Raw genomic sequence first — 27194 nt, forward strand, 5'->3', positions numbered from 1 at the left:
TACACACCTGCCTGGCTGCTGGATTGTTTTCTGCGACATGGACGAACGCCACGGGCAGAGCTGGTACAAGTGGAAGTGTGCAGATGCCTCGTACTAGTCTTGCTGGGCCAGGGGAAGGAGCAGCTTGCACGAGTGGGAGAGGCCTCTGTAAGGTCGGTACACTCTATCCCGCTCGGGATCCGTTACTGCCAGCAAGCTGGGGGGAGGCGGGGGTCTCAGCAAACCCCCCCCAAATCTCATTTTCCCCTGTGCTCATCTCCGACGCTCTGGCTCTAGGAAATCGAGCTCTGTCGAGGCACAACTCCACCCGACCTTTCTCTGGGTGCGGAGACTGACGAGCTACCTGAGCACCACGCGCGCCTGCTGCACATAAATCAGACGTAAAGCTGCCAGCTACTGGGAACAAAGGTTTCCCTCCAGAGCCTGTCTCTAGTGCAGTGTTCACCCACAGACTGTCAAGTTTGCTAAAGGGGTTGACTGTTCAGAATTACTGTAAATAGCTAATGCATTGGTAATCCAAGACAAACTATTGCTACAAGGTCTTAGAATGAGTCTAACCCATATTTTATCCTAAAATGTACCAACAGTTTTTACAAAAAGTTATAAAAACACATTTATACATAAATGCCTCTATAAAACAGTTCATTCAGATTTGGCAATTCGTTTGCTTATGGCCCTACTGTTGAGGGAAAAAAGTATGTTTATTACCGATAGACACCACATGTCTATATTTCCCAAACTGCATGGCTTTAAAAATTATTAACTTGACAGTACATTTCTCTTGTCAATTTTTTTATTGTGCTACTTGTGCAAAGGATGAAATTAAGTGTTTACTGAATTATTTAGATCTTTAAATTACTCATTTAACAAGTTCATTTAAATAAGTTTACTATTCCATAGATGACAAGCAGCTTAAATACAAGTTTGATAACTAAAATTTTAAAAATAAAATATGTCATAGTCCAATTTCCGACAAGGCAAGGGAACACTGATCACTGAGTGACTGAAAGGCCGCACGCGCACGGCTACTCCCACAGTCAGTACTTGGTGTAGGCATCTGCATCATCCTCCCATTATTCGTACTGCCATTTGGTAGAAAAATAATATAGAAAGCACACTCCTTATGCTTAACATTGAAAGCTTAGCCAACAAAAGCAGTTTGCTTCTAGACAATCAATTATTAATGGTCCATTCATTACACACTATCCATTGCCTCTTATAAATTATTTTACAACACTCACTTATTGATGAATTTTATAGCCTACACCAAGTATCACCACGTAATTGCACAGTCATACAACAGAGAACAGTGTTGTTTTTCTTTTCCTTTTCCCACATCTACTCACACACTTTCCCATCCTCAATGGTCTGTGCCTGAGGTCCTGTCCTGTGAGAATCTGCCAGTTTAAAAACCTGAATATTAAGGGATTTCTGTGATTCAGTAGCAAGCTCCTTCAAAGCAATAATAAAATTTCTCAGACTTCACGTTCTATCAATATCAGCTGCACACAAGGTACAATGAATATCCATGAGAGAGATTTTTTTACATCCCCTGCTTCTCAAACCCTTTTAAGAAGTTGCTAGTGAGCAGTGAACCGGTCAATCTAACCTGGATAATTAGTCTCTGAATAATTTAGAGACTTTAAAAATAATAGCCTTTAAGCCTGCTGAACAAGAAATACCAACATTACATTTAACCAATGCATTACTTAGAAAGTTACTCATCTGAGGTAGAATACATAAAATTTGTTAAACTACAAAAAAGTGGCAAAATTACATGCCCATAATTCAACTTGAACATAGCAACCACACCCCCCCAAATACTTTATTAGAAATCTTAATCACAGAAGCAAAAGTGCATAAATTATAAAACAGCAACTTAAAAAACTTAGCAGTTCAGTTGTCCTCATTTTATGATTGGTTTAGTACTTTTAACTGTAGAGAAAGACAATGGGCCCAATGCCTGCTAGCGTATAAAATCATCACTAAAACAAATTCCTCTCAAAAATCTAACCGACACAAACTCCTATGAAGTGTGTACTTTATTTAACATTCTAATATAAGCCATATTTACATATTATATAAATGTCTGAAGTCTTCATATAAAATAGGGATAAAATGCCTCCACTAAAAGAATCATACTCCATGTGGAGTGATTTTACTTATGGAAGACCTTCTGTTTACAAAAATTTACAATTTATATAAATTACTGTCTTCCAAATTAGGTGATTTTTAATAATCCACATAATTCTGGTGACTTTACAAACAGGTGTACAATAAAACTTGAAAACAGTTACAGCATTTTTCTGCGGACGATTTGTTTTGGGAAGGAAGACGGTCTCTTCCTGTTCCTCCCCGGAGCCTTCCCCGTCTCCTCGATGGTTCTCCGCGGCTTGCCCCTCACTCTCTCAGCTGGGGTTGCCAGGGGAGAAATGAGCTTAATCTCCACGGGAGGAGGTGACCAACTGTCTTTCTCTGTGGTTCTGAAAAGAAGATATCATTCCAGTAAGAAGAAACACACCGTAATATAAACCACAACTGGCTTCTCAATACAGGAGAAGAAACCTTAGGGATGACCTTTTCCTGGTGCTTTCATTTCATAAGAGAAGCGAAGTGAAGCTTTAACTCACATAAGCTAATTAGAGGCAGAGTTAAAGTGTCACATGACAGAAATTTCTCTTTTTAATCTGAGTATGCAAAAGCATCACTACTGCATGTTCTTTAATGTTGCATCTGTCCGAATAAATACTGCTGGGTTATAGAGACGGACCCAGTCCCAGCAGTCAGTCCATGGAATAAAAGCCCCGCAGGCCCATGAAGAAAGCAATTCTCAAACAGCAGCAATGAGCAATTATGTAGATATTCTCATAACAGTATGAAGTAGTTTTCCACATACATACAAAGCCAATTTATGTGTAAACAGTGTTGTTATTATAGTCAAAAGACTCATTAAATTCATTTTTAAAGTAAGATAAAATGGGTTACTTTACTTTTCTAGAATTCAATGATGTCAAAGCACAGCATAAATAAAATACCATGTAACAAATATATCTGAAATGGAGTAATTTCCTCATGGGTAAAGTTATATAGCTATTAGTGAAAGAATCACAGGATCTTTATTTACTTTTTACTAATAGCCATCTATTTTTACTAAAGAAAATGTAAAACATCTCACTCCCATGCAAAATCAAAGACTCACTGGTATTAAACTGCTTCTTTAAGGAGGATGAGTGGCTTTCACACGATAAAGAAAACCACCGTGAAGTCAAACAGCTGCAAGGAGCCAGTGCTTGTAAACGACCCTAAGAATGACCCTTGTCTAATGAGCGTGACTTCCTAGTTTAAACCGACTCTCCTCACATCCCATATTAAGGAACAGAACATAAAACCACAGCATAGGAAAGGCCGTACCTGCTTGCTTGTTTTGTTTTTCCAGTCCTCATTCTTTTCACTCTTTGCTGTCCCACAGCATCATCTTCCTAAGAGTTGAAATTTTAAAAAGTTAAATCTTTAGTAGTTAAACATTCGAAATCTAAATTTAAAAAAAGTTATTTACTAAATCAAGGAATATAGTCAAACAGTCCTAATGAATTCAAACTCAGCAAGTCTCATACAAACTCACTAGAGGCCCGGTGCACGAAATTCATGCACTGGGCAGGGGGAGGCGGGGGGAGGCCCTCAGCCCGGCCTGCATCCTCTTGCAGTCTGGGAGCCCTCAGGGAGGCTCCCGCCACCACCACTGCGCTTGCCAGCCATGGGCCCAGCTTCTGGCTGAGCGGCACTTCCCCTGTGGGAGCGCACTGACCACCAGGGGGCAGCTCCTGTGTTGGGTGTCTGCCCCCTGGTGGTCAGTGCATGTCATAGTGGTTGATTTGCATATTAGCCTTTTATTATATAGGATTTTTTAGAAAACTATCACCTAAGAATGCTTTTTATCCCTCATCCTCACACACAATTATCCGCCTGCCCAGTTTCATGTTTTGAATGTTTCCATTGTTCACTGCCCTTTTGTTCCCAATGTCTGTCCAAAGCCAGGCTCTCATCATCTCATAAGAACTGGGCCACTGGAGACCATTTTTTCCTCACCACAATTCATTTTTCATAGAAACAACTTAAAATATGCACAGGGCTAGCCTGGCCAGCATGGCTTGGTGGTTGAGTGTGGACCTATGAACCAAAAGGTCACGGTTTGATTCCCAGTCAGGGCACATGCCCAGGTTGAGGGCTCAATCCCCAGTGTGGGGTGTGCTGGAGGTAGCCCATTCGTGCTTCTCTCTCATCATTGATGTTTCTATCTCTCTCCCTTCCTCTCTGAAATCAATAAAAATATATATTTTTAAATGCACATAACAACACCCCCCCATAGCTATCTGTTAATGTGCAAACGGATTCCCCCCAATGCACTGTCATGCTTCATGCCTTTGCCACCTGCTGTTCTCTCTGCCAAGAATGCTTGTCCCCTTTACCTTCTTTCTACTGGGGTATTTGGGTAGAAGTGATTCTTATCATGGTAGAAAATAATTGTGCTTTTGCCTCTTCAATTAAACTGAACTCCTGAGAGACAAGGAATTTGCCTGAATTATTTTTGTCCAAGTCTGTCCTTGCACGGTAGCTGGATAATGGCAGATAATTAATAAAAATGCTTATGAATTTATATTGGCAAATGTAAGGGTCTCATACTCAAATCCCTGAAATATGCGTGTTTTAGGGTTGTGTGTAATTAGGTGAGGAATCACCTCTGAAACACTGTCTCCAAGTGTGGTCTGTGTATGACATGCCAGGGGTTCAGGGACTTACACTTTTTAAATAAACACATCCAGGTAATTCTGATGAGACACTAAAATTTAAAACCTTTCCCCTAATTGGTAATTCATACTGCAGCTGCCAGTGATACACCACAATCTTTCTTAAATGTAGGGTCTGAAAGTGTACACAAGGCAATTTTGGGATGTTAATAAAAATGTATGCTCTTTTTAATTTAATTTTATTTTTAAATATATTTTATTGATATTTCACAAAGAGGAAGGGAGAGGGATAAAGAGTTAGAAACACTGATCAGCTGCCTCCTGCACACCCTATACTGGGGATGTGCCCGCAACCAAGGTACATGCCTGTGACGGGAATCGAACCTGGGACCCTTGAGTCTGCAGGCCGACGCTCTATCTGGTTAGGGCGAATGTATGCTTTTTTTAAAAAAAAAGTTTATTTAGCTCTAACTGGTTTGGCTCAGTGGATGGAACCTCAGCCTGCAGCCTGAAGGGTCCCAGGTTCGATTCCGGTCAGGGGCATGTACCTTGGTTGCAGGCACATCCCCAGTAGGGGGTGTGCAGGAGGCAGCTGACTGATGTTTCTCTCTCATCAATGTTTCTAACTCTCTATCCCTCCCCCTTCCTCTCTGTAAAAAAATCAATATGTTAAAAAAAAATTAAAAAAGTTTATTTAAAAGCCATTGCTAAAAAAAAAAAAAAAAAAAGGCAGGCTTAAACAAGCATACGGATAAAAGCATACACTTCTTACCAGTTCCTGCGCAAGCTGGGGTGCCTTAGACACGTCCTTCCGCCTGGTCCTCAGAGCCGGAGGCGAGAGGACAAATGGGGAAGATAAGTCTGAGATTAATTCTTTCAGCTGTTCAGGCGCTTCTACTTTTATAGCTAAAGAAAGGCAGAACAAACAACACTGTAACTACTTCACTTTATATAAACATATACTTATTTGGTAAAAACTTGAAGTAAGTATGGGCATTAGACAGATATAAACATGACCAAACAGAAAACACTAGTACCATAACTTAGTACCCAGAGAGAAATGACAGTAAAAATCCCACCATCATTTGCATAATTAATGTTCAGGAATAGTTAACGCTGCAAACTAAATGCCATAATGTGAAAACAGGGCGTAAAGCAGATACAAAATAGTATTACACTAGCTTTCATCCTTACGGCTCCTCACACATTCCGAGGCGGGAAACAGCATTCTTACATGTAACCTGGGCTAGTTTGCTTCATTAATTCCTACTGTTCCAGACACAAGGTTTTTATTTACAAAAGTAATTATATTTACAAAGAAGAATTCAAACCTTTCCTTCCAGCTCATGCTCAGTTAATTGTTCTAGTCAAGGGGAAGAACAGGAAAGTCCACATCATAAAAAGAAAAGGCAAGCAGAGAGAAGACATTTTAAAAGCTGATAGGAAGCTATTCCACAGATAGATAAAAATGATTTAATTAAGAATTGGTTTAGAATATGTAATTAAAAACATCGGACTGAGTCTCAGATTCTGCTTTTTAACCATAGGGTTTCCATAGTAACGGCAATTAGCAATGTAACTGTGCAAGTGGCATGGTGTCGCTTAGCCAGTCTGCCATAATGAAAGCCCAGCTTTGGACTTACTAGCTGTGGGGCCAAAGTTAAGTTACTGAGACTTTTCTGTGCCTCAGTTTCTATAAAGTTATTTGTGAAGATTAAAAACAATGTGAGGCATTCGGTAAGTGCTTTATAGATGTTGCTTTTAATATTTTAAGAATATGCCGAAACCGGTTTGGCTCAGTGGATAGAGCGTTGGCCTGCGGACTGAAGGGTCCTAGGTTTGATTCCGGTCAAGGGCATGTGCCTGGGTTGCGGGCACATCCCCAGTGGGGGATGTGCAGGAGGAGGCAGCTGATCGATGTTTCTCTCTCATTGATGTTTCTAACTCTCTATCTCTCTCCCTTCCTCTCTGTGGAAAATCAATAAAATATATTAAAAAAATATATATATAATTAACAAATCTTCGAAATAAAATTATCAGATTATATACTTTAATGTTGCTTCATTTACTGGGATAATCAAGAGTTCTATAAGATATCAAATTCTGCTCTCTGTAGTAAAAGTGTTCCCACCAAGGCTGGCTCGGATAATTCTGGAACATTTTTTTAAAAATAATCTAAAAACTATACTTTTATTTTTTTAAAATATATTTTCATTAATTTGAGAGAGGAAGGGAGAGGGAGAAAGGGATAGAAACATCAACGATGAGAATCATTGACCAGCTGCCTCCTGCACGCCCCACTCTGGGGGATTGAGCCTGAATCCTAGGCATGTGCCCTGACCGGGAATCGAACCATGATCTCCTGGTTCATAGGTCGATGTTCAACCACTGAGCCATGCTGGTCAGGCATAAAATATACTTTTATTGATTTCAGAAAAGAAGGGAGTGGGAGAGAGAGGTAGAAACATCAATGATGAGAGAGAATCATTGATGGACTGCCTCCTGCATGTCCCCCACTGGAGACAGAGCCCGAACCTGGGCATGTGCCCTGACCAGGAATTGAACCTCTTGGTTCATAGGTAGGATGCTCAACCACTAAGCTATGCAAGCCAGGCAATCCTGGACCATGAAAACAATGGGCTCTCACCAGCCAGGAGTCTGCTCCGAGACACCACTACTCACTACCTGGGTGATGGGGCGCTCAGTCTTACTGAACTTCAATTTCCTCAAATACTTAAGTGGGTTTTAGTGAGAATCAAATTGATAAAATGTATCCCCTACTATAGCCTCAGGCATATAAACAGATCCTTCTTAAATATCAGATGAGTAATGAAAATTGGAGAAAATGTATTAAAATGTCAAGTTTCGCATTGTTTTAGCTGTAAGACACATCTAAATAAAATTCTTTGACAGGTTTCACTAGAGTACAGCCTCCAGCTTTCAACTGTAACCTAAATTAATTTCTAATCCAATATTTCTGTATTCACTCTTCTCTGAACCTCCTATCCCTCCCTAAAGGAGCTTTAAAAATACAATTAAACAGGCACAGGGGAGAGACATGTTCTTAAGAGTCTACTCTAGCAACTATCCTCTCAGGTCCAAGCAGAGCGGAGACTGCACCCAAGGGTGTAACTGCTAAGTCCCGAGTACTCACACGCGCCCTGTAGGGCAGCATTCCCACCTTCCCTGCAACGGCGAGGAAACAAGGTTCAGAAAGGCCCAATACCTTTCTGCCTCACTAGGACGTGGCAGAAACGAGAGACCCCAGCCCAGATTCCTCATCTGTCACTGAATCATTTCATCCCAACGGCACCTGTTGATAATACTGGACTGACTACCAGGAGACCTGAAAACTCAAACACCTAACAGGAGATGGTTAAGCAGCCTGTGGCACACGAGGGAGATGAAATGCCACACATGGACTCTATCACTGTGTATGAACCAAACCAAAAAAATACAAAAACCATGTTCACTCAGAGTTTAGAGAAGAGTATCTGAAAATACTCATGAAATAAGTGGGAAAGGAAGCAAAACATACACATACACCATAGTTTATTGGTTTTTTTAAAAAAAGAAAAAAACATATATATATATATATATGTATATGTATATGTATATGTATGTATATGTATATGTATATATATATATATACACACACAAACACACATCAGTAACGGAAAGGATATATAAGAAAATGTGAGCAGTGGGTAGTGGTACTCTGGGTGGCTAGAGTATCTATGTTTAAATTCTAATCTTCTATGGCAGGCATGTATTATTTTTATTACAGAAAATGATAGAAGATGACTATGTAAAGATAACAAAAGATCAGAGGTATTAATATATTTGCCATACTATACCAAAATAACTTGCAATTTTTGTTTGTCACGAGGAAAATATGAAAGAATTATGTTAATATTCTTCTGCCACGCTCACTGCTGTAGTTTTTTCATTTTAACTTGAACATAGCAGCCTTAATAAGTTAGCTAATCTCTCACATTTTGTCCTTTCATTCTCCTCCATGCAAAATATATGCATAACCATATTTTCATAATACCATGAAGAAACTGAATTGTATATAGTACTGCCAAAATTAAAAATTAAAATAATTTGGGGAGGAGGACCTGCTACAACTTCAAATCATTTTTAGAACTAATAAGCAATTCTATGGCAAAGGGCCATTTCCTGGACTCAGGCTATAGAAATATAACGAATGAGTGCATAAATACAATTTTTTAGAAAAGTCTCCTTTCTCAAAAATTCAAATATTTAAAGCAGTTTTTGCATACTGAATGCTGAAGATATGAGTTTGCAGATTTCTAAATGGCTTATCTTCCTCTTGGCTTTCCTCACGGCATCAGGAAACCATAATAGGGTGTTCACTGATGTTAAAAATACATGCAGCCGTTTAAAAAAGTATAATAAAACAAGAAACTAAAATTAAGTTACTTAGCTTATACAAGCAGAATAAAGAGAAATGATTTTGTTCTAAAAAATTAAACCCAAGTCAAGTGAGCTATAGGATTTAAAAGGTTATGATGAACCAGAAAATTCTTAAATCTGAAAATAAACTTTAAAATAGAAAATCTTTAAATTTTACTATTAGAAGATCAAAATTGGTGTTTTGGAAGGAGAGGGATTCCCTGTAACAACGAATCATCTTTAGAAGAAATAATCAAGCCTAGCTGGTTTGGCTCAGTGGATAGAGCCTGCGGACCAAAGGGGGTCCCAGGTTCGATTCCAATCAAGGGCATGTACGTTGGTTGCAGGCCTGGGCCAGAGGCAACCAATCGGTGTGTCTCTCTCATTGATGTTTCTCTCTGTCTTTCCCTCTCTCTTCCACGCTCCCTGAAAATCAATGGAAAAATATCCTCAGGTGAGGATTAACAAAACAAAAACCCCCAAAAATCAATTACAGTCTGGATCAACTCAAATCATGCTTAAAACAATTTGAAACTGAAGACTGCATAAAATGAAAATTATACTTTGAATAGAAATAAACATACCTTTATCTTTCCTTGAAACCTTTGACACAGGAGAAAATAAAGACTCATTTTCTGGTGCAGAAAAGTCTGGCAGTAAAATGGCCTTGCTAGACCTAGTCCTTGTGCTCCGGGAAAACTGAGTCACAGGAGTTTTGGCAAGTAATTTTTCTTCTCGGTCCTTGGGTTCCTTCTGCGCCATGTCTTCATCTATGTATTTTTCAGGTATTGTGCGTAATGAACGTTTTTGGCTTTGATTTTCAATCCTTTTTGTAATCTTTTTCTTAGAACTCATCACTGTAACAAGTTCCTCATTTGGCACTAAAACTGATTTTTCTAAAGTTGGTTTTCCAACCTCAGTATTGTCACTTTTAGCTGGGGTGTTTCTCGCAGATCTCTTCTGAACTTTGCTCTTCTTAGGACTGTCCTCTTCCTTAACAGCCTCGGGTCCCACATCTAGTGATGGGTTAATTTTCCTTGGTCTACCACGTTTCCTAGGTGTAGCAGGTACATCACCTTCTGCTCGAAGAGTCAAAGGAGATAAATCAAGTTTAGAGTCTTCTCTAACATCTGATGCCTTAATGTCTCTCTTTGTAACCCTTTTACTCCCTTGGACAGGCCGCTGCTGTTCACTGAACTTCCCATCTTGCTCGTGTCCTGTATTTTCAGAAGTTTCTAAATTAGCAGGTCTCAATCTTTTGTTACTTATGCGAGGACTTGCTTCTTTACTGGTTTTCAGATCATTTACAATTTCAACACTTTCCTGATTTTCTACAGATTTTTTCACTCTTTTAGGAGTCTTTTTTGTAACAGATGAAAGCTTAACTTCTTTTCTAAGAGAAGTTTCTGTGGTTGCTGGTTCCAACAACTGAGATCTTGAACTTCTTAATACCCGACCTGGAGTAACCTGTAATTCTTGTTCCACAGAATTAAGACTCTCTGATGTGTCTTTCTTTCTCCTTCCTCTCTTAGGAGTAAGAGCTTGTTGAGGTATTTGCTGGGTCTGAGATGGTTCTTTGACACTAGGAAAGGCACTTTCCGAAGCCTCCGACGTTTCTTTTGTTTTCCCAGCTTTCTTTCTAACCGACAGTCCTAGCATCTCAGGAGGAGCAGCATCTGCTGACTCTTCCTGTTGCACTGACTTCACATCCAGGCTTTGGGTCCGTTGTCGTCTGGTTCGAGGTCTGGATGGAGTCATGTCATTAACTTGGCTAACATTCATAGTCACTGTACTTGCTTCCTGAGCAGTCTTCAATGTAGATTTGACTGACTTGGTGGAACTCCTTACCTTTTGGCTTATTAAAGGTATGTTTTCATGAATGGACTGTTCCATCGTATCTGAAGTAATGTCTTTACTTCTCGTGTCTTTAATTACATCTAGTACATTTTCTGCTACTGCTGCTTTAATTGGTTCAGGCACATACGGTAAGGCCTCTGTCTTTTGGGACTCCTGTTCATTAGTTATGATAGATGGCAAGTTTGCAACATGTCCATGGTCATCGTTTTCCCCAGTGTGTACATGTTTTGAATCAGTTACTGTGTTAGCTGCTTTAGCTAGCACATTAGATGCTGCAGAATCACCTGTCTCAGCTTCCTCTTCACCTTCCAGTATCAAGGTGAAGTTGCTCTGAGCCACAAAAAGTTCCCCATCTACTTCAGCAACGTCACCACACTCAGCAGAGTCCTTACTATCAGGCAAGTCACAGAACTGCTGCTCTATGGTCTCAAAATTATACTGAAGCTTAAGAGTTCCTGAGGGATACTCATTAAATGAAAGATTCTTAGCCTCTTGTCCTGAGTCTTGAACTTCAAGCTTTTCATTTTCAATTACCTAAAATGAATTAAAAATAAGAGACTGGTTAAAGAATTTTTATATATATATATATATATATATTTATTTAAACTTGATACATAATGTTTTTAAATGACCATTTCACCCTTGATGTATGAATTTTAAATATAAACTACTTTTGACATGGCATCTACTTATGGATTTACTTTATAAAATACCCACTTAAGCAATCAGACTTTCTTAGTCAAAATAACTAGACAATAAAAGATCTTGAGATTCTGATTGGAATTAAAGTAGACACCCACATTTCCCTGGCTAAAAAAGAGTTTTAATTAACAAAACCTTGAAATTATTATGATGCTAATAATTGTGAGAATAATTAAGGACTTACTCTGTTCTCACCCAAGAAAAAATTAATTGGAGAAAAAGAAATAACCCCCAAACTGTGTTTTAATGATAATCCCCAAATTACCTAGCTAGCCACACTTCTCAACAGCATGATCCCCATAAGGTTGAAGAAGAGTTCACCTACATAAGCTCCCTTGGGCTAGACTCAATCCTCTTCCCTTTGCTGGGGCTGCATAAACCATGAAATTCCTAAGGCTTTCAAGTTCAGTCCCTCTCCTGCAAGGGTTTGGTGGAAGAAGGAATGGTCCTTGCATTTACCTTTTGGTAAGGGAAGGGGAGAAAAAGGAGGAGGTAGAAAGTAACAGAGAGATCTCCTGACCAAGAGGTAGAACATTACCACCCACCTAGACAATGACATTCCCCGTTCCCCAAACATTCAATGAGATGACAGACTGGAAATACGCAGAAATGAGGATGCCCGCTAACACCATGCCCACGAGTTTTTCGCCTCCCCGCTAAAGGAATAGGGACTTTGTCCATCTATTTCACAGTGAATATGGACAACCATGACATTTCATGAGTTAAGAAACTTTCCAAATACTGTACAACCAAATTTCTATAAATAATTAAAATAGTTGCTTTTCTCCCTTCTTAAATTCAATTATCATATAAAAGTTGCCTGTCAATAATAGGAGAGAATTGGAATTTTTAGAAACCAAAGGTCATATTAAGTACCAAGAAAAAAATAAATCCTTCCTGGAGTATATCTGTCAATTCTCCCATAAGTACGCATGGGGAAAAAAATCTATTTAACTATATTCAATTATTTTCAAATATATGCTCTGAATAGTTTCAATGTCATACTTGTCTTTGGAGTAGCCAGGATGTGCTTTCTTATGGCTAAAAGGACTTCCATTTGAACCAGATACTAAGCAAAAATTAAACTGTTAAAATTGTGAATTCTTTAACACAGCCTTTTGGCTTTGGTCCAGAAAAATAATTTCTTACTTAAAGGATGTATTCTTTTACAGGCCACAAAATATCTTGAAACACCTATCTTTATAAAGAGGTTTTTATATAACAATCAAATAAATGAATACATTAGGTTAGAACTACGGCTTAAAACCTAACTCAAAACAGAAAGACCGACAGAGAATTAAAAAATTAAAATTTTTTACATGAACTTTTTGAGTATCAGGAGAATCGTCAGAAATTGGAGGCTTTTCTTCTGGTAAGTCAACACTTTCTTTTAGTGCATCAACTTCTATTTCATGATCTTCTTCTAAATTCACTGCTATTTCCTGGTCAAGCCTACGTTCAGAGATAACAGGACTTTCAGAGGTAACGAGCCCAGAGCTTCCGCTATCACCAAGGACATCGGCCATAGCTGAAAGAAAAATGAGAGTTCATCTTTCATGTTTTAAACTGAAAAAATAATATATACACTATTTGGGAAGCAAACAGAGGGAAAAGGCTACCCTGTACTTCAGAATATTTCCTTGAAAAACTTTTATACTGCCAAAACTGATATACAAGGATTTACATGTTAATCCTGTTTCTTTAGTATCTCATTACTCAGTTTAAACAATATATGTGCTGCCTGACTGGTGTGGCTTGGTGGTTGAGAGTCGACCTATGAACCAGGTCACCACCGTTAAATTCCTGGTCAGGGCATATGCCCAGTTTGTGGGCTTGATCCCCAGTGTGGGGTGTGCAGTGTGTGATCAATGATTCTCTCTCCTCACTGATGTCTATCTCTCCCTCTCCCTTCCTCTCTGAAATCAATAAAAATATATATTAAAAAAATACATGTGGCCCTACCAGGTTCGATTCCAGTCAAGGGCATGTACGTTGGTTGCAGGCACATCCCCAGTAGGGAGTGTGCAGGAGGCAGCTGATCAATGTTTCTCTCTTATCGATGTTTCTAACTCTCTATCCCTCTCCCTTCCTCTCTGTAAAAAAATCAATAAAATATATATTTTAAAAAAATACATGTGCTTTTCACAAGGATAAAACACATTAGATAAATTTTACATTTAAAAATCACTGTTTGCCCTAACCAGTTTGGCTCAGTGGATAGAGTGTCGGCCTTCGGACTCAAGGGTCCTGGGTTCGATTCCGGTCAAGGGCATGTACCTTGGTTGCGGGCACATCCCCAGTGGGGAGTGTGCACGAGGCAGCTGATCGATGTTTCTCTCTCATCGATGTTTCTAACTCTCTATCCCTCTCCCTTCCGCTCTGTGAAAAATCAATAAAATATATATTTTAAAAAAATACATGTGCTTTTCACAAGGATAAAACACATTAGATAAATTTTACAGTTAAAAATCACTGTTTGTCCTGACTGGTTTGGCTCAGTGGATAGAGCATGAGCTTGCGGACTGAAGGGTCCCAGGTTTGATTCCAGTCAAGGGTATGTACCTTGGTTGTGGGCACATTTCCAGTAGGGGGTGTGCAGGAGGCAGCTGATGGATGTTTCTCTCTCATCGATGTTTCTAACTCTCCATCCCTCTCCCTTCCTCTCTGTAAAAAATCAATAAAATATATTTAAAAAAATCACTGTTTTTTCTCAACTGGAATATAATTTTTGTACTTATTGTAAAACATCAATATGATAAATGTTTTGAGGAGCTCAGATGTTTCTTATTAAATTAATCTGAAAATTATACTCACCAGTTTAGATAACCAGCTATCCTTGTTGAGTAATTATAGAATTGAGGGATATGAAATCTGGGCTTTAACCAAGCTATGAAAAGGACTACATAGATATCTTTCTTTTAGCAGGAAGCACCCAAATGGCGACAAATATACTTCACCACTTAAAAAATAATAACTTGGGGGTGGGAAGCTCATTAAAAATAAGTTCTTCCTTATTCTTTCACCTTCCTCTCTGCCAAAATTTTGTCATTAGTGCATGCAAACCATATTTGGATTTGGTGTTTGTGAATGATACCAAATTCTAAATTAAAAAATCAGTTAGTGTAGCCCTGGCCAGTGTTCTCAGTGGTTAGAGTGCTGCCACATGCAATGAAGGGTCTCGGGCTCAATTCTCAGTCAAGGGCATGTACCTGGGTTGCAGGTTCATTCCCACCTTGGTCTGGTGTAGGAGGCAACCATTTGATGTGTCTCACATCGATTTTTCTCTCTCTCCCTTCCTCCCACTCTCTCTGGAAAGCAATGGAAAAAATATTCTTGGGTGAGGATAAACAACAACAACAAAAACAACCAACCAGGAAAAAGCATTTTACACATTTCACAGATAATGGGTTAATATACAAAGACTGCTTATAAAAAAGGAAAAAGTTTTTCACCAGTTTGGCAAAGAGGAATGGGAAAATACATTGCATGCTTCTTTCTATGCACGCTACCTTCTAATCATCAGTGTCTGAAAGCATAAACAACCAAGTATTAAAAATCTGTGCCTACTCCTTGACTTGGCAAATCCATGTTTAGGAAGCTACCCAACAGAAACACTGATATATAATGGGCAAACATATACACACAAGAATATTCACTGCAGAAATGAAACAGCAAAACAAAAATGGTGATCAGCTCAAATGTTCAACAATAAGTAATTAGTTAAGCATACCAGAGAACATCCATATTACCACATATATTATAACCATTAAAAAAGACAAGATTGCCGAAACCGGTTTGGCTCAGTGGATAGAGCAGTCGGCCTGCGGACTGAAAGGTCCCAGGTTCGATTCCGGTCAAGGGCATGTACCTTGGTTGCGGGCACATCCCCAGTAGGGGGTGTGCAGGAGGCGGCTGGTCGATGTTTCTCTCTCATCGATGTTTCTAACTCTCTATTTCTCTCCTTTCCTCTCTGTAAAAACTCAGTAAAATATATTTTAAAAAGAAGAAGAAAAAAAAAAAGACAAGATTAATCTAAACTAATGACAACGAAAATTGTCTTAAGCATATTAAGTGGAAAAAATTTGCTTTTAAAAAAGTGTTAATTATAACAGATACCATTTATTGAGCTTTTATTAACATTTAAAGCTATTAATATTTTAAAGACAGACAATGGATAGCCCAGTCTTATACACTGTAAGTGCAGAACTGAGTTATGAACCCAAGCAATCTGGTTCAAGCCTCTGTACTCTTTAGCGATATTTATCTCCCCTTCCTCTTTCAACATGTGGGGGAAATAGGCATATGGAAAAAAATTTCAGGAAAAAGGAAGCTGCCCTATGTAGATGTGAGTCCCAGAAGATTAAGAAGCAGGCATGCAGTCTGGCTGGGTGGGGATTGGTACCTTAGATCGCTCTTCTTTGATGTTTTGAAGGAAAACAGTCCACAAAAAGCGTTCTAAGATTCCACTGTTAGAATCACAGAGTGCATTACAAGCAACCCACGGTTTTCATAGCTGAGATACCTTCAGACACCACGCACACCAGAGGTTAAAAACTGAGATAAACAAATCTGGATGACAGATTCATTGGTTCTAAGAATAGATCCCTTTATCAAAACACCAAAATGAAATAATTCTAAGTCAAAATAATACAAACATTCATCATTACCTGCTCTAATTGTAGAGGTGCAGGTTCCAACTGATACTTCGTCTGAAATTGGTACCTTGGACTTCGGGGTGAGGGCTTTCCTTTAGAAAAAGAAATATGTATTTGTGAGAAGATCCCATTTGCTCTAATATGCTTTAAATCCTACTCCCTTTCCTATTTGTCATATTGCTGATAAAAACCAAGGTTCAGAGAAATTAGTAAGTTCACTTTGAACTTCTATAAAATTTGTGATTTATGCTATTATTTGTTTCTCCCACTTTCCAATATTTCACTTTATTGGCAATAATGACATGGCCTTAAATTACAAGCAAAATGATTTTAAAATGTTGCTCGGAACAAATTGCACTTATACCAATTTTTAATTACTGGTGGCCATGTTTTCCAAATAAATCTGTCAAATATTATGGGACATTTCCTCTACACTCAGGAGAAGGAGGTTCAGTATTTTAATGCTAAGATTAAGGAATAACTCAGAATGGAAAACTAATGGGATCTGCATTATTTACTCCACTTCATAAAATTAAGTTTTGGAAATATGCTGACAGTGATCCTTCCTATTCCGAGCTGGCCTCCCCTGCCAAACCCAACTAAAGCATGCTGATTTTTAGAAACGGGAAAGTGCTGGGGTCCAACCCCAGCAGGTCCAGGGGTTCCCGAAGGTGTGGACGGAGTCAGCGAAGAAGGAATGACAGAGAGCGTTCAGTTGATCAGCAGCCTACCCAGGATCTCTAGCCAGGATCTCCAGCCAAGTTCTGTGTAGCCAGGTTCTGTTTTTTTATTGTCTTGTATCTGTATTTATACCAGTTGATTTTAATCCTATCAATTTCTATTCCAAAGGTTAGGATGTTTCTTATCTCCATTCCAGGGAGTAAGATTATGTAGCTTAAGCGTAATTGTTCATAGTTAAAGTGATTAATTACCCGCCTGGCACTTAGTTAAGGGGTTTTATTCCCTCCCTAAATTCAGGGAAAAATCCCTACCTGGGGAAACAACCTTTCTCGGAGAGGTGACCTTGGTTAAAACATAGCGCCAAGAAGGGGAGCAAACATATTAAGAACAGTATGCCATATACGCCAGGTCCCTTGAAACATATGCTGTGCAGATGTTTCTTCCCTGCAGCGACTGTGTCAAGCAGCAAGGATGGACCGGCTTCTGGCAGGAAAGACATAATTATTAAAATAAATTACGCATTTATTTATAGTTACATTTGTATACTTACTACAATCACAATGTTTATAGTAAGAATAAGAATCAACAACTAAATTTGTTTGTTTAAAAAGGAACTAGCTTGCCAAGAATGAGACTATTCACCTAGCTCACTGAAGACTAAAGTGTTTTTTTTTAAACATTTTTTTTTCTTTCTTAAGGTATTACATATGTGTCCTTCTCCCCCCAGTGCCCCTCCCCACCCCACCCACTCATGCCCTCACCCCCCTGGTAAGACTAAAGTTTCTTATCATGTGAATGCTCTTTGTTTTGTGATTGTTATCCATCAAACCCATTTGCAAGAAATATTAGTTTTCATTAAATTAAAAAAATATTTGAATTAATAAAACAAATCTGGATAATCCTTTCATATTGTTTTCTCCCACTTTTTGCATGAAGGCTTGGCAAAGATCCCAGCTGATCAGGGTTTCTTGTTTCAGAAAAGAAGCACATGACCGAGTTGAATGTGTGAGAGGCCACTGTTATGATGCTGATCTCTGTGAGTGCTTTCTGAAGTCACTCTTAGGACTTACAAAGCCATTTATAATGTTGTAAGTTATGTTTTATGTGGTTAAGCTTAGTAAATGTTACTACCTTTCCCACCCCATTTTCTTGAAAAAAATTGGTTTTTGAGAGAGAAAACATTTATTTGTTATTCTACTTATTTATGCACTCACTGGTTGGTTCTTGTATATGTCCTGACCGGGCTCGAACCTGCAACTTTGCGTATCGGTATGAGGCTCTTACCAACTGAGCTACTAGACCAGGGCTTCATACTACTTCTTAGTAACTGAAACTGCAACATTTTTGGAATCCTGTACAATGGTGTCACTGTTGTTATTAGTGCTGATGTGCAATGTGTCCAATCTTGCAATGAAATAAGGAGCTGTGTCATAAGCTGAATCAATTCACTGATTAGTTCAGCTAACTTTCAACAAAGTGGTGTACACATGTATATATATGTATGTACGTGTGTGTGTGTATGTATGTGTGTGTGTATATATATATATATATTAATATATATATATATTAATATATATATATTAATCCTCACCTAAATGGTATGTTTATTGATTTTAGAGAGAAAGAGAGAGAAACATAGATCGGTTGCCTCCCATACATGCCCCAACGGGGTATCGAACCCGCAACCTTTTGGTGCATGGGACGATACTCCAACCAGCTAACCTACCTGGTGAAGGCTGTACTGACTGCTTATCTTTTGTGGGCCATAAACTGTTTGGAAATTGGCATCAATCAGACCACACTTGAGTAGCACTGCCCTACATCATCCAGCACATCTCCTAAATGTGCAAGGGCTAAACAAAACTAAGTGGGAGCATAACACTTCGTGTCATCAAAAAACAAAACTTGGCTCGAGTTTTGTATCCATCCAATGGTAGGGAACAAAACTGTTTCTGCGCCATCTCCCGATGCTCACCTTGGTGCTATGGGAACCTCACCCCTGACCATCGGGAAACCACTGAAAACAGAAGGGACTGGGAATGAAACTCTTGGTCTTCCACAAAAAATAGGACCACCAAAGACTATGAGTTCTACCTCAACCCATCAAGTATGTCTCTATATATTCAGGAAATGTTGAGTATTGTTCTAAGTTTTCATAAAGCTACTAAATAGCACACAATTGTACAAATGAACTTCTTTCATAACAGAAAACATTACCAAATATAGAAATGTCAAAAATGTAAGTAAGAGTTGACCTATGCATAGACTGTTTTACTGGTTCAGTTCCATTTAACATGAATATGTGAAATTTCCCCTACACACTTACCTTTCACGGGTTAATGGCACACCAAGAGAAGTGTCAGCCCCTTGAATAGGGCTTGAGTGATTTAATACTGAAAGTGCTTCTTCTGCAACTAAGACAGCCTTTGTTTCTCCATCTTCTAAAGGGCCTGTAAACCACACAGTTAAGAATATTTACAATTATCTGTGTTGATGTTTTGCAATTACTCATGGTCTGGGACTCTACTTTTCAACAAGTTGTCAGGTCTGCTCTCTGTATGTGTAGCTCGCTCCTTTGACATTAGACTACCAACAACAGTTCCTTCTAATTCTGCATCCCAAGAGCTTCCTCACCCCCTTTAATCTACCATTTCTCACATTTGTCTTAACAGCCACTGCTACAAGTGTTTTAGATGTAATTCACTTAATCCTCAATATTTAAAGTGGCAGTACTATTATCCCCATTTTAAAGATGAAAAAACAAGCATATAGTTATACTGCTTATCCCAGGTCACAAACCTAGTTAAGTAACTGAGCTAAGAGCCTAATACTTACCTTTCAAATTATTTTAGTGGAATACATTATATGAAAAGAGTAATGCAAACTTCCAGACATATGCTGTTTATGAAAAAACAATACTAAATCCTGAGAGCAACTACTAAAGGCTTGGTTATTAAAGACATCACAGCCTGGCCAGTGTGGCTCAGTGGTTGAGCATCAACCCATGAACGGTTTAATTCCCAGTCAGGGCACATGCCAGGGTTGTGGGCTCAATCCCCAGTAGGAGGCATGCGTGAGGCAGTCCATCGATGATTCCCTCTCATCACTGATGTTTCTATCTCTCTCTCCCTTCCTCTCTCTGAAATCAATAAACACATACTGGAAAAAAAATGACATCATAGCCCAAACTTCACTGGACTCAGAAACCTTAGTTCAGCTCAGGCAGGAAATATTCCCCAAAAGAAATCACTATGACCCTGATTTTCATAAAAGTACCTGGTTTTACAGATTTAAAAGTAGGAGTTACCTTTAAAAAGCTTGATACAACTGTGCAGGGTTCAGAAATAAAAAGAAAACAAGTTTTCTTGTCCACCAAGTCTACCCTTCCCCTCGCTGGTGGCCCCCTGGCTTATCACTATCGAACCACAAGTGCTTGTTTGTTTTCACAGCCCCCTAGGCTCTAAATGACATGGGAGCAGATGCCCATGTCCACTTTCCTCACCTCAACAACACCCAGCACACACACACTTGTTGCACATACATTAGGGGCTTACAATTTTTTTGATAGATGACTATAATAATAAAAGCATAACATGCTAATTAGACCGACATCCTTCCAGACAACCTTCCCGACGAAGCCAGGGCTACGAGGGAAGCACGGTCCCGGGTGCCAGAGGGAAGCCGATGCCGGCAGCCGGGGGAAGAAAGGCCTACTCTTGCACGAATTTTGTGCATGGGGCCTCTAGTAAAGACAATAAATTCACGGGCCATTGTACATTTATTTTGATCATCCAGTGATTATTTTGGAGGTAGGGATGGAGAAAGAGTAGAAAGAGCTTCCTGGTTCTAGAGCAGCTTTTTAGATTTGCTGGATAAGTTAAAAATTGTTAATAGCAATCTCATCTAAAGTTAGTATTATTTCTCATAGTTATAAGGCCTTAAGTCGGACTGAGAGTTAACATTTCTTCCTTAAACATTACTGTTCTTCTCCCCTTTCCCCCAAAAAGGAACACAAGTACTTCTCCCCTCACATCTCATACCTATTGTTAAGTGGAAAGAATAAGATGTGTTTATTGTGTCATGTGCTTTTTTATCGTGAAAAAAATTCTATTACAAATGAGGGACATCAGTAGCCATTTTGAATACTTGGAAATGAGTTCTTACCTGTTGGTTTCTCCAGGTCTAGAGGAGTGACTGATTCACACACATCTTTATCATTGTCCTTCTCAGTCGTTTCAGCTGGCTTAGTCATCAGTCCAGTGGAAGCACCGGCTGGCTTAACAGCCATGACATGTTCAAACTCTCCTGGCGATGGGGCGTCTTGGTACTCCAGTGACTCGGTGGAAACATTGCTGTTTTCTTTGCTCACATCCAGTTTCTCCAAACTCTGTGAAGGTGTGTTTTCTGACCTCACGTCCATTTCTTGAGGGCCCATTTCAGGGCCATTCAGGGAAAAAGAGGTCTTATCTTTGTTCGCCAGCCACTCCGTGTCTCCTGGAATTCCACATTTGTAGAAAGGTCTGGTCACAAATGCTTTTGTTTTGCTATCATCTGCAGCCTGTTAAGTAAAAGGTTTTGAAACATAATTTTACTAGTAAAAATCAGTCAATTCAAAGCTATTAATGCCAATCATTACCCACCCTTTCCATCTTAATCAAAACTCATGTATTCTAAATCCATTCTTTCAGATACATGATTGAAGTTTAATGACTGTTAATGTTTCTCTAATTAAAAATCAGTATTTCCAAGACTTTAACAGGCAAGATGACAATAATCATCAATTGGGTTCCTATTAACAACCCACAGTGGAATTCTGAAGATATATCCTCCTAAATAGACAATCGATTAGGAACTTAATAAGAGAAGCAAAACAATACAGGTTAAAAAACAAACGAACATGGGCTAAAAATTAGGTCTTGGTTCTAAGTCCCATTTCTGACACCAAATAGCTATTTGCCAGCAATTTATTTGGTGCTTCGTAAGCCCTACCTTTTCCGCCTGTAAATGATGGGTTTGGCTTCGGCAAAATCCTAGTTTCTTTCTGAACTAATGTTTTCTGATTTCATGACTATCTGCAAGATTGTATACAAAAATCTACAGTGGTATTATTAAAATGATATATCTAACTTTTTACTTGTGGGAACTGCCTTTTTGTTTCAAATATTATCAAACTTACTCCAGAAGTCCATTTTGTGGTCATGCCATCTTCCATGAATGAAATTCTAGTTTCTTTAAGTCGTAATGGAGGAGTAAGAGACCTTCCAGGTGACTGAGAGGGAGACCCTAAAGGTGTTGATCGAAGACCAGACCTTAGGATGGATTGAGGAGTGAACCCGGCAAATCCAGAGGAAGTAATTGACATGGCCAAAGTTTTAGCTTTCTATGACAAAGAGTAAATGGAAATCCACCATTAGTGTCTATAACAGGCAGATACATAAGGATAGATAGGGTCAACTGAACCACAATGGTGGCCAAATTCTCATCTCAAATAAACACATAATAAGTTTTATTATAGACTAGAGGCCCGGTGCACAAAAATTTGTGCACTCGGGGGGGGGGGGGCGGGAAGGAAGGGTCCCTCAGCCTGGCCTGTGCCCTCTTGCAGTCTGGGACCCCTCGGGAGATAACGCCTTGCTGGCTTAGGCCTGCTCCAGGGTGCCAGAGGGCAGGCCCAATCCCTAGGTGCAGCCCCTGGTCGGGCTCAGAGCAGGGCCGATTGGGGAGTTGGGGCGCCGCCCCGTCATGCACAGAGCAGGGCGGATTGGGAGGTTGCGATGCCACCCTCAGTCACACTCAGGGTAGGGCTGATTGGGGGGTTGGGGCACCGCCCCCTGTCACACTCAAGGCAGGGTCCATGGGGAGGTTGCGGCGCCACCCCGTCACGCACAGAGCAGGGCCAATCAGGGGGTTGGGGCGCTGCCCCCTGTCACGCACAGAGCAGGGCCCATCGGGGGATTGGGGCTCTGTACCCTGTCATGCACAGAGCAGGGTCGATCAGGGGGTTGGGGAGCTCCCCCGTATCAGGCACAGAGCAGGGCTGATCAGGAGGTTGGGGCGCCTTCCCCTGTCAGGAACAGAGCAGGGCGGATAGGGAGGTTGTGGCCCTGCCCCGTCACACACAGAGCTGCAGGGCGATCAGGGGGTTTGGGCGCTGCCCCCTGTCACGCTGATCCCGGTGCCGGGAGGCCTCTCGGCTCCGCTGATCCCGGTGCTGGGAGGCATATTACCCTTTTACTATATAGAATAGAGGCCTGGTGCATGGGTGGGGCTGGCTGGTTTGCCCTGAAGGGTGTCCTGGATCAGGGTGGGGGTCCCCACTGGGGTGCCTGGCCAGCCTGGGTGAGGGGATGATGGCTGTTTGCAGCTGGTCACACACCCTTCAGGGTGGGGGTCCCCACTGGGGTGCCTGGCCAGTCTGGGTGAGGGGCTGAGGGCTGTTTTCAGGCTGGCGGGTGACGGAAGCTCCCAACCGCTCCTTTTTTTCTTTTTCTTTTTTATTCTGGGCCAGCTTTAGCTCTGAGGCTCCAGCTCTTAGGCCTCCACTGCTGAAAGCAGGTATCTGGTTTGTTTCGGTTCTATAATCGAAACAATGTATAACTCTAGCTCTGAGATCCCGGCTCGCTGAAAGCAGGTTTCTGGGGTTTTGTTTAGCTTCTATATTTGTTACAATGTTTCAAACTCCAGGCTCAGAGGCCGGCAAGGCAGGCGGGGAACGTGGGTTTCCTCTGTCACTGAAGCAAGCAAGCCTCATGTTAGTTTCAAGCTGCCTGGCTGCTGGCAGCCATCTTGGCTGGCAGTTAATTTGCATATCTCGCTGATTAGCCAATGGGAAGGGTAGCGGTCGTACGCCAATTACCGTGTTTCTCTTTTATTAGATAGGATTACTGGAAAGAAAATGTAAAATTCTATTCAGAGCATTCTATATGTAAGACTACAAAACATAAAAGTGCATCCATAATCATTCTAAAGGCCTTGGTTGTTCAAAGTATAAAGTCAACTTAAAAATAAAGTGCATAGATCAGAGAAATTATTTTACTATTGTTAAGAAAACTTTATACTTTAAAATATATTTTTATTTCAGAAATGGAGAGGGAGAGAGAGAGAGAAACATCAATGATGAGAGCTAATCATTGATTGGCTGCCTCCTGCACACCCCCTACTGGAGATCCAGCCGGCAACTTGGGCAGGTGCCCTTGACCAGAATCAAACCTGGGGCCCTTTAGTCTGCAGGCTGATGCTCTATCCACTGTGCCAAACTGGCTAGGACTGTTTAGAAAACTTTAGATCAGCGATTCTCAACCTGTGAGTCAAGACCCCTTTGACGGTTGAACGACCCTTTCATAGGGGTTGCCTAAGACCATCCTGCATATCAGATATTTACATTACAATTCATAACAGTAGCAACATTACAGTTATGAAGTAGCAATGAAAATAATTTTATGGTTGGGTCACAACATGAGGAACCGTATTTAAAGGGCCAGAAGGTTGAGAACTACTGCTTTAGATAAAAGAGATAGTATCAATGAACAGAATTCTAGCTTAATTATAGCAATCTAATCTAAATTAATGAGACTGAATTAAGAATCCAACAGTACCTAAATTATTTATAAAAATTATAATGAATAAAAATAATTAGCATAGAAAATATTTACTAGAAATAATCCCTTCACTTAACTTCTCTAAAGAACTAGTGAACAAATTATCCCCAATTAAATCTGTTACAAGATTATATTGATTTTTTTCCCCTAGACTGTTTTTGGCAGCAGGGACAAAATTATCTTGATTTTATTTCATTTAAACCTAGCTGCAGACAGTATAAAATTTGATTGTTTTTTTGAAGAAAAAAATGTTAGAAATACTGTACTGGATATTAAATATCAGGAATTTAATAGTCTTAGTAATCCTTTTGAACTTACTTTAGGATAAGCATTTACCAAAGTATCTTTTACTCAATTTGAAAAATAAAGCAATTCCCTGGTTCATTACAATGCTAGATATCAAGGAACAATAAAAAAGAAAAAAAAGAGAGAAAAGATCCTAGGATTAGATCTAGAACACTGGACAAGGAGCTAGGTCAGGGGTGGGCAAACTTTTTGACTCGAGGGCCACAATGGGTTCTTAAACTGGACCGGAGGGCCGGAACAAAAGCATGGATGTAGTGTTTGTGTGAACTAATATAAATTCAAAGTAAACATCATTACATAAAAGGGTACGGTCTTTTTTTTTTTTTAGTTTTATTCATTTCAAACGGGCTGGATCCGGCCCGCGGGCCGTAGTTTGCCCACAGCTGAGCGAGGGGATAACATATGTAAACACATTTTGACAAGATGAAGGTAGAAGATCACTGTTACCAGTCATCATACGCTTAGTTTTGTGGTTTCTCAGCTAGTAATTTGTCAGAGAGGGTGGAGGCAATTTAAAGACAGATACCTATTAGTAGAAAAAAGTAACATTTACAGTTGCATTGAAGGAGCCAGAGAATTAAATTAATAAATCTAAGAACTAAAAAGCATTTGATGGAATAATAGCAAAAGGGAATAAGAAATAGAATTTAAAAACTAAGACAGTAAACCCAAGAATGTGAAGGCATTTTTCAAAGAATACAGGCCAATTTATAAGGATCACAAAGAGCCTTTCAGGACAACAATATAATAACTGTTAACCTTGAGTATAGAGCCATTTAAGCACAAAGGGTAAATTCAGCAAATTCTATTAAGAAGATGTAAAAGTAAAGAAAGCATTTGGGAAAGATATCCACAAAAAGAAAAAGAGGGAAATAAAGGCTTAAATCATCAATCATTCAGAAATATCAGTTATAAGTAGCTATTTCTCCCTGCTACTTAAAAATAACTTTCTAGCTTCACTAGGAATGCTAGGTATGGAATACTCACCTTCACGACAACAGGAGTTTCAAGTAAATGTAATTCTGAAGCCCTGGAGGTATTCTGATGTGATCCTTTTATTGGTGAACTTACTGACGATGAGCTAGGTGTTAGGTACAAAGGATATCTGGTGGGGGTTTGCTGAATAAACCCCAAACACTGAGAAAGCTGGGGAACAGGATGCACAACCAAATCCAGCAGTCTGTAATCAGAGTACATACATGAGTAGAAAAACCCTGTAATTTGTTTATTGAGTTATACTAAGGAAACGACAGAATTTAGTAACCCATTTAATTACTCAGGCTTTTACATTCACTGGTAAATATGATAAACTGCATTAAATATAAATTCAGTCAAGTACATTAATGATGCATGCTTAAAATGTCAGAGTATTGATTCAGTAGCAAAATAGAGAATTAAGAATTTTAGATAATTGATCTAAAAAAAGGGAATTCTAGTCCTCCTCCCTCCCTTTTTTACCAGTGTTTACTAAGCCCCCACTATTTGCCAGGTATCTATTTTTTCAAATGAAGACGAACTGCTAATGATTTAAAACATTAAAATATATATAAAAAAATAGGGCAATACTACCCAGCAATCTATTTGCTACAATTCATTTCACCTACTTATAATGTACATAATGAATACTGGCTTATTCTACCTTTATGGTTCTCATCACAATAAAGACTAGACTGACCAACAAAAAAAGAGCTCTTACTCTCCCAAGTGCCTGCTGCTCCACAGAGAACCCCTGGGAAGGCAGCAAGTTTTGGTGCCCAGAAATGAACAGGACCAGCTGCTCCGCCTTCCTGTCCCGTCTCACACGTGCTCTTCACTATGGAGGGCAGACAACAGAGGCAGCCGGTGCTCGGGGCCTACCACCCTCTGCAGGCGTACTTACAAGAGGCACTGTTCTTTTTTCTTTTCTGTTTTTTTGTGTGTGTTTTTTTAAAATATGTTTATTGCATTCAGAGAGGAAGGGGGTGGGGGAAGAGAGACAGACATCCATGATGAGAGAGAATCATTGATCGGCTGCCTCCCGCATGGCCCCTACTGGGGATCGAGCCCACACCCGGGCATGTGCCCTGACCGGAGTCGAACCTGGGACCCTTTGGTCTGCAGGCTGATGCTCTATCCAGTGAGCCAAACCGGCCAGGGCAAGAAGCATGTTTCTTAATACATGGTCTCTCTACTTGTTATTTTATACTAACACAGCTTTGAGATTTCCATTAAACAACAATATGTAAATCAGG

At 39.8% G+C, this 27194-nt stretch overlaps 1 protein-coding gene across 7 annotated transcripts in view; it reads right to left on the reverse strand.

Annotated features, from left to right (window-relative positions):
* Window positions 1-2024: 2024 nt before the first annotated feature.
* The window catches only part of AHCTF1 (AT-hook containing transcription factor 1), a 74406-nt gene continuing 49236 nt past the window's right edge, over window positions 2025-27194 (reverse strand). For 4 of the 7 annotated variants that reach the window (XM_036354696.1, XM_036354698.1, XM_036354701.1 and 1 more), the window contains 10 exons: window positions 25951-26143; window positions 22236-22439; window positions 21224-21617; window positions 19386-19509; window positions 16391-16470; window positions 13043-13251; window positions 9749-11555; window positions 5518-5651; window positions 3412-3479; window positions 2025-2483 (listed from right to left, as the gene is read on the reverse strand). In XM_036354696.1, coding sequence (XP_036210589.1) covers window positions 2294-2483; window positions 3412-3479; window positions 5518-5651; window positions 9749-11555; window positions 13043-13251; window positions 16391-16470; window positions 19386-19509; window positions 21224-21617; window positions 22236-22439; window positions 25951-26143 — 3403 coding nt within the window. In that variant the 3' untranslated portion in view covers window positions 2025-2293. Of the gene's footprint in view, window positions 2484-3411; window positions 3480-5516; window positions 5652-6076; window positions 6109-9748; window positions 11556-13042; window positions 13252-16390; window positions 16471-19385; window positions 19510-21223; window positions 21618-22235; window positions 22440-25950; window positions 26144-27194 lie in introns of those variants that run through there. The other 3 variants (XM_036354697.1, XR_004975011.1, XM_036354699.1) reach the window with 3 other exon arrangements.

Source organism: Myotis myotis, unplaced genomic scaffold, assembly GCF_014108235.1.
Source record: "Myotis myotis isolate mMyoMyo1 unplaced genomic scaffold, mMyoMyo1.p scaffold_m19_p_21, whole genome shotgun sequence".
NCBI classification, from domain to species: Eukaryota; Metazoa; Chordata; class Mammalia; order Chiroptera; family Vespertilionidae; genus Myotis; species Myotis myotis.